The 16,165-nt window shown below is 38.8% G+C and overlaps 2 protein-coding genes across 4 annotated transcripts; one reads left to right on the top strand and one right to left on the bottom strand.

Annotated features, from left to right (window-relative positions):
- The first annotated feature begins 11 nt into the window (after positions 1-11).
- On the top strand, positions 12-6,663 carry LOC124628657 (uncharacterized). 2 transcript variants are annotated; one of them, XM_047158605.2, is made up of 7 exons: positions 12-3,872; positions 4,036-4,141; positions 4,292-4,354; positions 4,498-4,577; positions 4,673-4,803; positions 4,904-4,970; positions 5,211-6,663. In XM_047158605.2, exons 2-7 carry the CDS (start codon positions 4,068-4,070, stop codon positions 5,264-5,266), a joined length of 471 nt encoding a protein of 156 aa, XP_047014561.1. In that variant the 5' UTR covers positions 12-3,872; positions 4,036-4,067; the 3' UTR covers positions 5,267-6,663. The 2 variants fall into 2 exon arrangements, with proteins under 2 accessions (XP_047014561.1, XP_047014560.1); XM_047158604.2 differs by having other exon boundaries at positions 12-4,141.
- On the bottom strand, positions 6,172-16,059 carry h6pd (hexose-6-phosphate dehydrogenase (glucose 1-dehydrogenase)). 2 transcript variants are annotated; one of them, XM_017479569.3, is made up of 5 exons: positions 15,921-16,059; positions 9,681-10,342; positions 9,469-9,586; positions 9,008-9,277; positions 6,172-8,916 (listed from the first exon to the last, which is right to left on the bottom strand). In XM_017479569.3, the coding sequence occupies exons 2-5, from the start codon at positions 10,326-10,328 to the stop codon at positions 7,580-7,582; spliced, it is 2,373 nt and encodes a 790-aa protein (XP_017335058.1). In that variant the 5' UTR covers positions 10,329-10,342; positions 15,921-16,059; the 3' UTR covers positions 6,172-7,579. The 2 variants fall into 2 exon arrangements, with proteins under 2 accessions (XP_017335058.1, XP_047014559.1); XM_047158603.2 differs by lacking the exon at positions 15,921-16,059 and adding an exon at positions 12,785-12,911.
- Positions 16,060-16,165: the final 106 nt, after the last annotated feature.

Raw genomic sequence — 16,165 nt, 5'->3', positions numbered from 1 at the left:
CGAAATCACTTTTTTTTTTTCTTTATTAGAAGCGGTTTATAAGCTGTGAAATATAAGCAGCGCCCTCTGCTGCTTCGGAGTAAACCTCGTAGATTCCCACGAATGGTTTTCGATTACAAAAGTTTACATCCCTTTCCTATAACCCAGGGGTTCCCACACTTTTCCAGGGCAAGGCCCCCCAAATGGCATTAACATTTGACGGAGACCCCCTTTTGGAAGAGGTCTTTAAAACACATTAAAATACAGACTTCTGAATATATCCCCCTTTTTTATTATTATTAATAATTACATCTTACATCTTTACATTACATTACATTAGGAATTGATTGTGTGTGTGTGTGTGTGTGTGTGTGTGTGTGTGTGTGTGTGTGTGTGTGTGTGTGTGTGTGTGTGTGTGTAGGTGTGTGTGGTTGTCTGAGGGTGAGAAATAAAAAAATCATGTATTTATTTATTTTTCACACCAAATTGTTGAGGTCCCCCGGGTGCCTCCTGGCGGCCCCCACTTTGAAAACCGCTGATATAGCCTACCTATTATACCCATTATACCCATACATGACATCCCATGACATCATTTATCAACATTGCATAATAAAGGTTCTAAATTGTTGCTTACGCATAAAATGTTGATGCCTCATACACACAGTAACTAAGATTCACCCAATGTGATTATGCAAGTCTAACACACAAATCTGAATAATGAAGTTGAAAGCAGTCCCTCCAGGATTTTGCGATCACAGAAATTTACCCAGAATCAAGCAAACTCGGCAATATTCTGAGGAGCTTGCGTTTTTTCAAAATTTCTGCAGATTTTGGCCAAGACGCGTCATGAGATGGCATCACGACTCACATGCGCCGAGCATGAGTACAACTAAAAGGCTTTTTAGTTTTGCCAAATTCAAGAAGTTTTCGACGACAAAAAAAAAAAACACACACACACACAAAATACTCTTCAATACTCTTCATAATTGCATCACAAATTTAGAAAAAATCCGCAGCAAAATCAAGCATATTTGGCGGTAACGATCACAAAGAAAAACTCAGCGAAATCCTGTATGGGCTGTTAAAGGAAAACTCAATCCTAAAACACATTAAATATGTTTATAATGACATATTTGTGATGCATTTTGAATTTTGGTTTTCATTTATTGGTTGCTGCTGTATTTTCAATATTCCTGTGAAAAGTTTAGGCTCACCGTGGCTCCAGAGCCTATCCTGGGCACACTGGGTGTATTCTGGGAACAAATCCTGAATGGGATGCCAAGGCACCATCCACACGCACATCCACATACACATTCACACAGTCAGCCAATTTAGTGCCTGTATCTTTTGAGAGGTGTGAGGGAAAAAGACAACCCGGACGAAACTTACACAAACTTACAAGGGAAAAACATAGACAGAAACATGACACACACACACAGTAACCAGTGCCCAGGATCGAACTGGAGACCCTGGAGCTGTTCTTGCATTGTTCTTAAGCTCCCCTGAGAAAAAAAAGGGGGAAAAAAACCTGTAAAACTTTGTAAAGTTCTGTTCAGCCACAAAGAAAAGTCTTTCCAACCAGTACTCTAAAATAGACATTGTGTGTGTGTGATCACCCTTTGCACCACATTACTACACACACAGCACAAAGAACTGAAATATGACACATTACAGCTGTGCTTCTCTTACATGCTTGAATGAGCCTAAATTCCACCCAGCTCTTTAAAAAGTGTGCAGAAATTATCGAGACGTCTTCTGACTCACTTCAATGTGCATGTCAGCACCAATTAGCATGCCAATTAATTACAGTGGGACATGGGTCACTGTGAAAATGAAACCCTCAAATGTTACATGCTTAAATTCTTTCAATACAGTCTTTCAAATATACTAGGCTGTACAATTTATGGAGGTTGTATGTTATTATTTGAATAGGTCCTTATTTATTAGGAGAATTTAAAAGGATCAATATTATAAATTATAATTATTTAATTTTGGATAATAAGTGCAACACATGGCCACCTATTCATACTGGTCCATGGCTGGCCTTTCGTCCTCTACTATTGATTCTACCCACTGTGAAGGATTTGGAAACTAGACCACAGTGTGCTGCTTGTGGCTCCTCAAAAGCTGGCAAGACCTTGGTTTCCTCTACTGCTTTATCTAGTTGGTTGGAATACTCTGAGCAGAACTGCTGGCCCAAACGCAGAGAGAATTGGCACCTTCAGCCAGGTCACCTGTGCCTGTGAGTCTACCATTTGGACTACACGGCCAACTGCGTAAATCACATGGCCTGATTCTAATAATGCTAACTTTTTGTACCAGAGATTGTTGGACAGTGGCAAGTTCTCATCTATGCTAAAGGTGTATGTGGCAGCCATTGCAGCACATAGCACTGTAGGTGGCATGGCTTTGGCAAATAGTTGGGGAACTGCATGCTCTGTCGATAAGCTCACCTTGCATAAGCACACCTTGTGGTCGAATTCAGGATTCCTGCCCAAGGTCATATCATCCAACTTAGTGAATTAGTAGATTGACTTTGCAGCTTTCATTGAAGTTGAACCTGCACAGTGTTCCTTGTTACACTCTACAGTACACCCCCTAAAGTATCATTTAGACCAGTTGGTGTCCATTCTATCATCAAACAACACTGTTGAGGGAAGTGCCATGGGGCTCTTTGTCTAAGCAGAGGCTGGGCCACTGGGTGGTGGAGATCATCATTAAGGCTTGAAGTCCAGGCCCTACTCTAGCATGCTGTTCTACAAGGAGCATCATCTCCTCATGGGCATCATTTAGAGGCATGTCGCTCCAGGAAGTGGCACTACTGATTCTTGGGCATCACCAGGCACTTTGTCCAGATTGTACAACATTAACATCACTCTTCTCTCTGCACCTTTCTGGTTAGTCCAGTTCCTCATTACACTGTGGCTTACATTATCTTATTGAGTTTCACTGCCCCAGGCAGCTGGCCGAGATTAAATAGGAGGTTAGTTACATATGTAATCATAGTTCTTTGAAAATTCAGTTTCTGACAAATTATACATCATTGCATGACTTGCTTGGAAGGTCTCGGCATGTGTATGCATGCACACAAGAAGGTGTCCAGGTGATTCATACCATCCCTGGCATTTATCTAGGATACATAGAAACCATTAAATGTGTGATTAGTATTTTGTCTATTACATAAGTAGCTTTGTTTAGATAGTAGAAAACAAAATATGGCTTAGTGGGTAGCATGTTTGTCTCGCACCACCGGGGATAGGGGTTTGATTCCTGCCTCCACCCTGAGTGACCGGCATTTGCATGTTCTCTCTGTGCTTCAGGGGTTTCCACTGGGTACTCCAGGTTTCCTCCCCCAGTCCAAAGACATATGTCGTAGGCCGATTGCCGTCTTTAAATTGTATGTGGTTTGTGAGTGTGTGTGCGATTGTGCCCTGTGATGGGTTGGCACCCCCTGCAGGGTGTCCCCTACTTTCAGCCTTGTGCCCTGAGTTGCCTGGGATAGGCTCCGGGTTCCCTGTGACCCTGTGTAGGACAAGCGGCACAGAAAATGGATGGATGGATGGATATTGTACTACTGGTATATACTAAACTACTATACTATTGGTATATAATATATGGGAATGGCCTCATATATTCATATTTGAAATCTATCATATTTATAGAGAATTTTTTGTACTTTCTCCAGTACATACCCAGCCTTGGCTAAAAATATTGATTATATGAAAATGGTAAATAGCTTTTTATTTTAATTTCTACGTTTCAAAAGTGATTTATAATTGATAAGAATCCTGGTTTAGTGCTTAGTCCATCCACAGGATGGTGCTATATGCAAAGTTCATGTGAAATGGCCTTTAATGTATGACTAAGTCCACAAGAAGTCCAGCAGCATTCTGGTGAGTTCAGTTCCTCTTTCTTTATTTTTGTCCTATTAGAATTAGTTTGCTTCTTTAACAGTGTACTGAATCTTATTGTGTCTGTTCATACTCTTTCTTTTAAAATGTGTTTCTCTTGTGCAAAATCAACCTGTAACCTTCTACACATTTTGCATCTCCACAGCCTGTTTGAGTGACTTTGTGCCTTAGAAGGAAATGTTTCATCACTTCTTGGTTCATGCAGCTTTTCAGAGCAGCAGATGGCTTCCACGAGACCAACGTCTGAAATTGTAAACTGCTGATATGAAACTGACTTTCACAATGCTTGACATTCAAAACAGACAAGATCTGATGCATGATTCTGAGTGAATTGCAGTTTCTTTGAATGGTCTTAGTCATGTCCTGACATTATGAAATTCTGGACTTGTCTTCTTTTGCAGCCAAATAGTTCTTTTTATTTTTGTGGTGCTTTTTCTGACACCCCAGGTTTACATATTGACAAGGTAAGTCATAAGAATATATATTTCCTTCATGTTTAATTAACATAATTAATGTTGTCAGTTTTTAAATATGTACAGCTAAAAGTAATCTAAGACCAACATTTCTATTCATGCTTTGTTGGTAAATGCAAATGATATCTTTCCAGGCCAAAGTCTTCCCGCTACTGTGAAAAGCCGCTCTTGAACAACCTCATAGCTCTCATTGTGTTTTCAGTCATGGCTACAGGTGGTCATTCACTATGGTACTAATTATTCCACATCATCATCATGTGACTGCTTTACAAAGTAACACCTGTATCACCGTTTCTATTTCTGCTGAAGGCTTAGCGGTGACTCTTACTCTCACTGACCCTGTGCCCAAGAGTATCAGGGCGGCTTATCACACATTCGGAGTGCTCTCATTCACTCAGGGACTTTGTACCATCATTCTGACCTTCAATTCTCCCCAGTGTGTGAGTGTATTTGTTTCTAGTAAATGCTAGTTGTAGTCATCTGTAGGTCCGTCAGCATTATAATGTTATAGTAATATTTTTTTTCTTTCTTTTTTTTCAGGAGAATACCACACCAGAGCTCTATCTCTTTTCACTGGTACTTTCATGGGCTTGTATCATATCAACAGGTAAATAACTGCAGTCAGTTCTCATTTAAACCACTAAATACAGTATGTCAATAGAGAACTAAATCACTGAATTCTATTTCATCATCTTAGCACAAATAATATCTTTTATAAAATGTTATTGCATAACATAGGATAAGCCATAAGACGACATACAGTAAGATCTTTCAGATAGTTTGAAGGAATGAGTTTACAATCATTAATGTTAAACCAACCTAACAATTTCTATACATCTCTACACAGGATTCTTCATGATAAGAGGTTGCCTTTGGATGTTCCACAGAATGTGTCCAAACTGATTCAGAGAAACACTCGTCTAGGCTGGTCTGTCCGCCTCACTGCCTCGTGCAGCCCCATGTATTATTCAGAATCTCCTGTTGAGTTTGAGATCAGTCTACAGCTGAGCTTGGTTAGCTCCTGTTACAACGAATATTGGTTTACAGTGCTGGCCATATGAACAATCTAAAAATGTGAAATGACTTTCATAAGCAAGCAAAGTAAATCCTTCTGCAGATTAGTACACTGTACACTGCATGTAAATGAAATATTTAATCCAGATAAAATATATTTTGCACAATTATTAATAATTATTCATTATGATAACCATGCAAAGTTGAATAAATTACACACTTAATCTTGAAATATTTGCTGCAGTTGAACCTGTATTCAAATGTAATCATTTCTGTTGAATGACGGACAATCATCCTTTAACAGTTAGATCAATTAATAGCAAAGTTGAAATATCAGTCCCTCCAGGATTATATGATTTTTACAATCACAGAAATGAACACAAAATCAAGCAAGCTCCACAATATTTGGAGGAGCTTGCAATTAAAAAATTATTTTAAAAAAAATTTTCTGCAGATTTGGACCAAGACGTGTAATGTGACGTCATCACAACGCACATTCAGTCAAAGCCCTCTTTGATTCAAGTGCACTGAAATTGTGCACAGTTAAACGGTCTCATTTACAAACATTTTGCCAGTTCAAGTAGTTTTCCTGCAAAAAAAACACAAAAAACATCGCAAACCCTCATCGTAAATGTTTTAAAAAGCCACAGAAAATCAAGCATTTCTGGCCGCAATAATCACAAACGGACCAACATATGATAGTCTTTGTTGACCCCTAAACCCCCAGCTCTTAAAAACCCTGTTCTTTTTTGCTCAGCACTTATATTTAATACATAAAGAATGGCTTCACTCACTCACATAAAATAAAACTTTATTTCACTCTTTAACAAATCTTTTATGTAGAGAAAGAGCGTGTGAAACTTACTGAGTGGAATGGCACTATACTGTATAATGCATTTTTATCAGTCCAATTATACATTGTGATTTAAACCAGGCCACATTGTTTCAACTGCCATTTAAATGGAAACCAATATAAAAAATCTCATACACTTTATATCAGATATTCAAGTCATTTTTATGCATGTGTCAATGAAAACGATACTCCAGTGTCATCCCGCCTTCCCGGTGTTGTCCACAAAAATGTTTCTCCACACAGATGTGTGATTTCATAATTGTTTTAATGAAATGGGGAGTCTGAATGAACATCACTGGGTTTGTGCCAAGCTTCTAAGATTAATAACTATTACAAAAGATAAGGCACTTCTTTTTCCTGAGGTATTTTTTTGTAGTGGCACACTGTGACAAATATACAGTTTTGCATATTTCTGGAATGTCTGACTGTGTGGTGAACTGGAAAGCCACTTTCTGCTGGTACTACAATCGAAAGACCACACATTAATATATACAAATAGCAACCTTCAAAATTTCACAAGCCAGTGCTTTGGAAGCCAATTTATTTGAGAAGGCTTCCCAGACACACATTCAGACCAATCACAGATAATTACAGTTCCAGATTCATTTTACGTGATGACTCCTAACATATTATCTATGTGTATACCTTAAAAACCAGCCCTACCAGAGGCGATAGGCATGGCTTGTGGACCAGCGTGTCTAAATAATCGCTTCATATGGCAATTACAAGGCAGTCTCTATAACCCACTGAAATGTTCACAGTAGCGAAGTGTTTTTAGATTCAAACATGATGCTCGTAAAAATGAAATTTCCCTTCTTTTTAAAATTAGCACAGTAAACTATTCCAAATATCAAATTTAGTTTTAATATTAACATTCACAGTGTCGTAGTTTTCCCTTGCAACCCAACTGGAAGGCATAAGAAATAGAAAACAAGTAATGCAATATTATCCAAAGGCTGAAAAAGTTTCAATAATAAAAGATGACCTTTCCGTCTTCTCTTTATAATGGTTCTGTTAATTTGGATCTACTCCAAATTACTTATACAAATTGGCATCTGTTTTTTTTCCCCCCTAATAAAAAGTCCAACACAGGATTTCTGGCAGTGACAACTATTATTATCAATGTGGTTTAATCACCCCTCACTTATCTCAAGGCAGTTCCATTTCTATACCGATATTTCTACACAATGTTTCTATATGCATTTTTATGGGCAGAATAAAAAAAAAAGTGTTTTATAATTAACTGAGTATTATTCAAATCCCCATACACCTATTGGGTCCCTGATATTATGGTAAACTGAATATTATATTTAACACTGTAGTTATACTACACTGTGGTATACCTGAGGTTATCCTAAAAGTGCATCATAGTCTATATACCATATTAGATGGCCATCTTTTAGCTGTACACTTGTGATTGGATACTTGGGAGTTTCACCCTTAATTCTACTGAGTTGAACAACAAGCTCATGTTTTCTCTTCCCCATGATCAATACTCCTACCCTGTGAGCTTTGTTGATTGCAGTGAATGTAAGACTCATTCGCTGGTGAGGTTTGATTGGACTTTCAGTTAGGGCCACCAGTCTTTTCCCAATATTGTTCAGATTGGTGTCTTGGAACAGTGAAGCAGTGTGACCATCCTCACCTACACCAAGCAGTATATAATGGAAACGAGAGCCATTGACAAGCTGGCTTATTTGCTTCTCATAGAGGAGTGCACCCCCATCTTCCTCAACACACAAGCGCTGGTTGAGCTGCACTGGCATGGGGTGGATGTTGAAGTAAGGAACGTGGACATTCTGCAGTAGCTGGTCGTGAATGGAACGGAAGTTGGAATCTGCCTCAGTGGGAGGCACACACCGCTCGTCTGCTAACCAAATGTGAGTGCTGTGCCACGGGAAGGTGTAGTGGTGCTGTACAAGCTGAAGAAACAGGGCAATGGGACTGGAACCACCTGACAAGGCCAGGTGGAATTGACCTTCAGCTTGAACTACCTCTTCGGCCACATTGTGCAGGTCAGAGGCTAAGCGCTCCACTAGTTCGTCGGACCAGGCAGACACCATGTCGGCACTGCGGAACTTGCCTTGCATAACCTGGAAGTTCTCTTCAGGACCATGCTGAATCACGTTCACCTCCTCATCACTAATGAAACCAAGCAGCCGACCTTGCAGCTGAAAGTTCAGGAGGTCACCGTTAGCGGCACCACCCGGGTACAGCCGTGGAACGACATTGATCAGGCTGTTCAAGAGCGGTGTCCAGAAAGCCCACGAAGCCATGAGGTTCTCAGCACTGACAAAGCTATCCTTACGTCCATAGAACACATTAGATATGAGTTCATAATAAGCCTCTGAGGGAACCTCTGGGGACTGGATGTGATAATCAGAAAGTGGTAACCCAAGCACAGAAATGTCTTTATGCTTGGTAACCTCTTTCCAATCACTGTTTAGCAGATCCGGTTTAAACAAATTTTTGCTAACAAGAATTGCTGAGTACTGGAGATTCCCATGGCCGAGATAGAATACAATCTGTTTGGGCTTGCAGTGGACACTGTTGTATTCCTGAATGCAGAATTTGTCATTTTTGAAAATAACTCGAGCATATCCAACACGTTCGTCAAGCATCTTACCAGATGACATAAATATGGGAATGCCGTCATACTGAGGACCGTCTCCAATGATGACCACACCTGCAAACACATTTCAACTGGGTATTAACTGAACTAATATTATTTTACAACCAAAAAAAGGATCCGAAAGCAGCCAAAGTCATATACTCACCAGCAAAAGTCGGGGTACGGCTGAAATAATCCTTTGTTTTGTTGAGTTCCATCTGGACTTGTGCATTATAGCCCTGATACTGACCTATAACCACACTGTTCCTATCAATGTATTCAAGGCTACTAAAAACTTTGAGCTTGTTCTGTAGGACTTCTTCGCTGTTAGAGAGGTTAGCAGGTATGTTCATCATCAAAAGGGTCATAATTTCCGTAAGGTGGTTCTGGAGCATGTCTCTGATGACTCCGTATTGGTCATAAAACTGAATCCGGCCTGTAAATGCCAGAGCAAAAAAAAAAAAAAAAAAAGAAACACATTGGCCAGATGGCTTATGCATGTTTACATAGGTTTTAAAACAAAATAGCAGTATAACAATCACAATGTAAACTTAAACTAAGCAGTTTTACTGTGTGTTGTAGTCATTTATTTGCAGTAGTAAGTAATCTTTGTAAGTAGTAAGTAACCTTTGCAATCCAACATTTCCTTCAACACAATCTCTATTCTCTCAATGTGGTGCCTGTTCCAAATCGGCTTTAGAATCTTGTGATTTTTTTTCCTAAAGGGCAATATCTGGGAGACAACCTATAGAAAGAAAACACATAAAACAATAACACATAAACCTCATTTTGATTCAGGATCTCAGGAACTCAGAAACTCAGGAAAGGTGTGCTCTCACCTGCTTTCCTAAATAGTGATCAATCCTGTACATCTCCTCCTCTTTCAGAAAACTGTACAGCTGTGCGGCTAGAAGTTGGGCGCTGTTGAAACTGTGTCCGAATGGCTTCTCCAGAACAACCCGGAGCCATGCTCCAGCCAGAGGCCGACAGGTGCTATTGATCTTTTCTGCGATTTCAGCATAGGCGAAGGCTGGGACAGACATGTAAAAGAGCCTTCCTGCTTCCATCATGCCCTCCTGCTTCAGCTGCACTTGGATCTGGTCACTGAGCTTCTCATAATCCTCCACGCTCTTAAGCTGCAGGTACTGGGACAGACGCAAGAACTGCTCTTTAACCAGAGCACAACGCTCAGGTGTAAGTTCTGACGGGCAGTTCAGCTCCTTTAATATCTCAAACAGCAGCGGAGTGCCCTTCTCAGCTGATGAGAGGCCTCCTCCATAGAAGGAGAAGGAGTGGCCTTTGCCTAATTGGGTGGCATAAAGATGGAAAAATCCTTGCCAAAGGTATTTTTTGGCCAGGTCTCCGGTGCCACCTACAATAACCACAGAAACATGCCCAGGGTGTGGAGGATCCTCGCTGTCTTTGGCGTGGCCTCTTAACCAACATGTAGTGGCCAGCAGCAGCAGACACCATTGTATCCTCCACATGGTTTCACCAATCCCTTTGCATAATAACAAAACAAAATTAATACACGAATCAAAATTTAAACTAACAAAAAGTTACAAGACAAATTCCAGACAAGTTCTTTGATGCATTTCGTACAAGTACATGATCTTATCCATTCTGCTGTGCAGATTAGGTGCGGGCAATATCACATCACAATAGTTAGACATTTTGATGATACATAAAATACAGTATATGAGTGTATGTGGACACCTGATCATCACACCCATATGTGCTTGCTGAACACCCCATTCCAGATTCAGTCCTCCTTTGCAGTCATAATAAGCTCCACTCTTCTGGGAAGGCTTTGCACTAGATTTTGAAGTGTGGCTGTGGGGATTGTGCTCATTCAAACATAAGAGCATTAGTGAGTTCAGGCATTGATGTTGGGCTAGGAGGCTTGGGGGGAGGTCAGCATTCCAGTTCATTCTAAAGGTTTCATTGGGGTTGAGGTCAGGGCTCTGTGCAAGCCACTCGAGTTCTTCCACCATGTTTTTAAGCATGCCTTTAATCATTTCTTTATGGATCTACCTTTGTGAACACGTTCACTGTCATGCTGGAACAGGTTTGGGCTTCTTAGTTCCAGTGAAGGGAAACTGTAATGCTACAGGAAACAAAGATATTCTAGACAATTTTGTGCTTCCAACATTGTGGCAGCAGTCTGGGGATGGACCACATATGGTTATGAAGATCATGTGTCCTCATACTTCTGGCCATATAATGTGCATCACAATACTTAGGATTACTATAAAAGTTCCAGCAAAACAGCGCTGCCACACCTGTGAAAATCCATGCAGTAGGTTCAACAACGGTTTAATTTTCATGTCTGCGCTAATAAATAACTGAACATGAAAAATGATGGAAAATGTCAGTACAAAAATATATTTTAATATCCAAATCAGTTGGTTCTTAGTGAAATCAGAAACATTGTTGTTCAGCAATGATGGCTGGTTGTGATAATAGACATGAGGGCTAAAATCTATATCTATCAACAGCTCGACAGTGAAACAGTTAGAGCAACGCAGTATATCACTTCATTTCAAGGCAGACTGACAGCTGCATTTGCGATTTTATAAAGTTTAAGTGTTTCAACTCTGTAAAGCTTTGTTTGCAGAAAAAAGTCTAACTTATTTTAAACCAAAATGTTCTGTTGTCTGTTCTTTTGAGTAATTTGTACTTTGACTGGACAATGTGTACTCAGTCTATCAACATTCAGTTTCTCCTCCAAAGATATTTTGGGATGATAGAGTAAATAATCCAGCTCGCTCGTGTTCGTTACACCCATGACTGGATTTCACGTGTGCCTTCTCAATCAGTGCTGATAAAGGTTTTACAGATGCATCAGCATCATGGGGTGAAGAAAATCAGTCCCAATGCACACGAAACCTCGGGGACATTTCACTCTGTGTAATCAACGGTCATTGATAGGCTGCATAAATCTGCTGTCTGGGTAACAAAGAATACAGCCATAGTTGTCCTAGCTGTGCATTGGTGGTACTGTTGAGTTTTGTTCCAGAAAAATCCAAAATAATCCACTTTAAGACATCTGTTAACAGTAAATAATCTGATGCAGATGGCAAAAATGTAACTTTTATATTGATGTCTTTGAAAAACAAGGGCGCTTAACCTTGCTAGCCTATGTATAACAACTGCTCCTTTTGGGCAGTCTTTTAAAGTCCTGATATTGATATCATTTTATCCTTTTGCACAACCCTAATGCACTTTACATGTAAAAATCAGACTGTCACTAAGAGTGTCTTACTTACATTTGAAGTGTTGATTTTTTTGTAATCAAACTAATTGTAGTTTTTATATGAATTTAAGTTAACGATCGTAATTACAAATCCCTAAAAGACAAAAAAGCAATAAAATCAGCATTAAAACCTGTGCCAAACCTGACAAATCTCTTTATGAGATCACTGATTATAAAATGATAACGTTTCACATTTAGCTACAGCAATAATGTAGTGGTCAAAATGTCTCTGCGGAGACTTTAAAACCTGTTTTTGAGAAAAGTATTAAGCATTAAGCGCAAAGGGAATACATCAGCAGCACATCAGCATTATATACTGTAAATTGAGCAAGCACTGCTGTCTTCCAGTGTGACTGTGGGTTCCAGTTCATGATAAGGTTAACACCTTATACAAACAAACACTACATTATAATCTGTTCCTAACTGACTATCACAACACAGGAAAAGATCAGTATGGAGCGCTGTGTAAATAACTGGTAATCTAACACTGAACTGTCAGTTTAATTAGTCCCATTGAAAAATACATCAATTTAGTAAATTGTAACCAACTGAGTAGCTCAAACTCTGATTCAAACATTGACATATTCAGTTGCACTGTAACAACAATAGCTTGTCACAAGTGCTGTCTTTTCACTGAGGTCCATTTAACACTTTTATTGCCAAAGTACTCTCAAAAAATATATCTACCTTAGATCTAGCAGCCGTTTATGAGTCTGAATAAGATAATCGGTACCTATGTACTCATCACTGGTTGTTTGGCTTGAGTTTCAATACCAGTATCAACTAGTCCAGAAATGACGACACTCAGGTTAATGATAAATGTCCCACTATGGACGCGAGTCCACACAAGTAAGGTTAAGCCAACAAAGTTTTTTTTTTTTTTTTTTTTTTTTTTTTAATTGTTTAGTACCTTGGCCAAAAGACTGTGTCAGTTACAGTAAAAGACATTTAGGCACTGGAGGCAGATCTAAATATGCAAGACAAATGGAAAACAAAAACATAATTTTTTTTTTATAGCAGTTGTTATTTCTCAGATGCTCTCACATTCCAACTAATGGTAATCCATTTCCAAAATGAATCCATTGATTAATAATTTTTGATTAAACAAAGAAATAAAAGCTAAAAATCTAAAGTGTTTTACCTGTGGATACAATGCGTGACCATTATAATTATATATATGTATATATAGAATCTATAATGAATCTAGAAAATATAATAAACGGAAGCCATTCTCTCATTTAGTCATTTAGTCTGAGACAAAGCTTAAGTACTTTTCTGCAAATGAATTGATCATAAGTCTAAACAAATACACTAATGTTGATAACTATGAAGAAACATTGGGGAAATCTCTATTTCACAGTGACATATTTCAGTGACCTCTGTTAAGTCAATTTCAGTGACCCCTAACTGGAAATGAGCCTTGGCTAAGAGGAGTGTGTTTCCGGTCCAATCACTGTCTCCTAGCAAATCGGATAACCATTTGAAGTGGATCTAGCATTTTCTAAAATTCAGGATGCATGTTAAAAGGAGCAATACATATACATACATACATACATACATACATACATACATACATACATATATATATATATATATACACACACACACACACACATTATATATATATATATACACACACACACACACACACACACACACAGTACTATGCAAGTCTTAGGTACCCTATTTTTTTAGTACAAACTTTGTTATAGTTTTTTATTTTATGACTTCTACATTATGGAGTCAAAAACATACAAAAACATTTTAGATATCCAAACATTAGTTTTCCAGCATAAAAATAAATGTTAAAAGAAAAATGTTTGTACGTCAGTAAAGAAAGCAGCATATTACATAAGAGACCACTTATCAGACAAAAAACATAATGATGTCTGCTGGATTTTGCTGCAAAAAATAAGAAGCGAGTGCGACGGTCAAGGTCTCCAGAAGAACTGTGGCTGGTTCTGCAAGATGCTCAATAGAACCTACAGCTCATTTCCTTATAAAACTGCAGAAAGTGTAACTGAGACTTCATTTTTTTCTAAAGCAAAGGGTCTTCACAACAAATATTGACTTATTTCATTTACTGTTTACTGCTCTGTATAGTATTTTTTTTAATGGAGAAACAGTTACCATGATTTTTGGAGGCAACTTTGCTCTACAGCATTTCTTTGCATGCGCCTAAGACTTTTGCACAGTACTGTGTGTGTGTATGTATGTATGTATATATATATATGTGTATATATATATATATATATATATATATATATATATATATATATATATATATATATATATATATATCAGTCAGGTTTGGTAAATATGAGTGCCTGCAGACCTAACATGATCTTTTTTAAGGAAATTATAATACCCTCCTTATTTGGTCACGGGAATGGTATTTTGGTATTTTTCACTTGAGGGAGGAGGCTGTGTGGGTACTATGGTGTGTTAGGCATTACATCTTACACAATCCAAAAATGCTGAGAATCAAATCTTTTTTTCCTGCTATATATTTGGGCTAAACCTTCTAACTAATGCTTTGAATATATTAGGGATGACTTAATATGAACACATTATTTATGTTCTAAACTGCAAATGCACATATGAACAGAAGGCACACTACTGTTTTGTCCCACACATATCTCAAGCTGAGAAGTAATTTTTCTGAGGTTGAGGAAGTGTCATGCTGACAGTGCTGACAGTTGTACCACTGAGGTTATTTATAAAAATAAAAAAAAAGAAAGAAAAAAAAATTAACTTCTGGTTTAGGTTGGATATTTGGAGCATAAACAAATACAGATAGTTGCATTATTCCTATAATGTATACCGCACATACTATATATAGTGTAATACTGAAAGAAAACTGATTAATGAAGGGGGTAATCCCTGGTAATAAGATATTATGTACTGTAAAGATGGAGAATCAACATCTGACATAACTCAGAACAATCCTGCATGAAACACAAACTATATTGCAATTGAGATGTGCCGTGCACTACAGTAAAATTCTTAATATCACACCCACTTCAAGGTTTCTTAGGCTAGTTGTGGGTTCTTAGCTTTCTAAAAGGATTACACTTGTCCCACGCTGGACTGATGCATTCTCACCGAACCCTATTCTACACCAGTGTATACATATTTAAGTGTCCAGTTTTACATCCTACTTTATCTGTAGCTACACCGATCAGCCATAAACCACAAGCTGGCGGAGGCAGTGTGATGCTCTGGGCAACGTTCTGCTGGGAAGACTTGGGTCCTGGCATTCATGTGGATGTTACTTTGTCATGTACCACCTACCTAAACACTGCTGCAGACCAAGTACACACCTTCATGGCAACGATATTCCCTAATGGCACTGACCTCTTTCAGCAGGATAATGCGCCCTGCCACAAAAATTGTTCAGGAATTGTTCTGTAGGATGTGCTGGACAAACAAGTGGAGGCCACACCTGACAACTTACAGGACTTAAAGTATCTGCTGTTAAAGTCTTGGTGCCAGAACCCACACCTTCTTGTGGAATCAATACCTCGACGGGTCAGAGCTGTTCTGGCGACACAAGGAGGATCTACACAATATTATGCAGGTTCTTTTAATGTTATGGCTGCTCGGTGTATATAAGACATTAATGAAGACAGCCCTATGATCACCATCAGCCGGATTGGCTCCGGATGCACCGCAACCCCGCTCATGATAAAATACGCTTACTGAAAGTCGATTAATGGTTCGTGTTAGCATATGTGAATACAAGAGAAGCCTTTTACGATGTATTAAACTGTACTGAGGGATAAGAATTAAAGACAGGACAGGACAGGATGTGTTGGCTTACCTGTGATCCAACGCGCAGTGTGCAATGTGTATCATGACAGGCGCTTCCGTGTGCGTGGTCACGTGACACCAAGCAACTTAGATCTTGTGTTTCTCATTGTATTATTTGAGTGCTGCAGTGTAGGTTTTTGAACCACAGAGCCAGGGGTTTCAGAACAACAGAGAGCCCTTACTGACGGTGAATACATGATGTCCTGTGTTTTGTGTCTTAAACAGTCTTGATCCCGGATTTATGCATGATTGCAC

This window comes from Ictalurus punctatus, chromosome 11, assembly GCF_001660625.3.
Source record: "Ictalurus punctatus breed USDA103 chromosome 11, Coco_2.0, whole genome shotgun sequence".
Lineage (NCBI taxonomy): Eukaryota > Metazoa > Chordata > Actinopteri > Siluriformes > Ictaluridae > Ictalurus > Ictalurus punctatus.
Note: the sequence above shows the minus strand (reverse complement) of the source record. Positions and strands in the feature narration are given on the sequence as shown.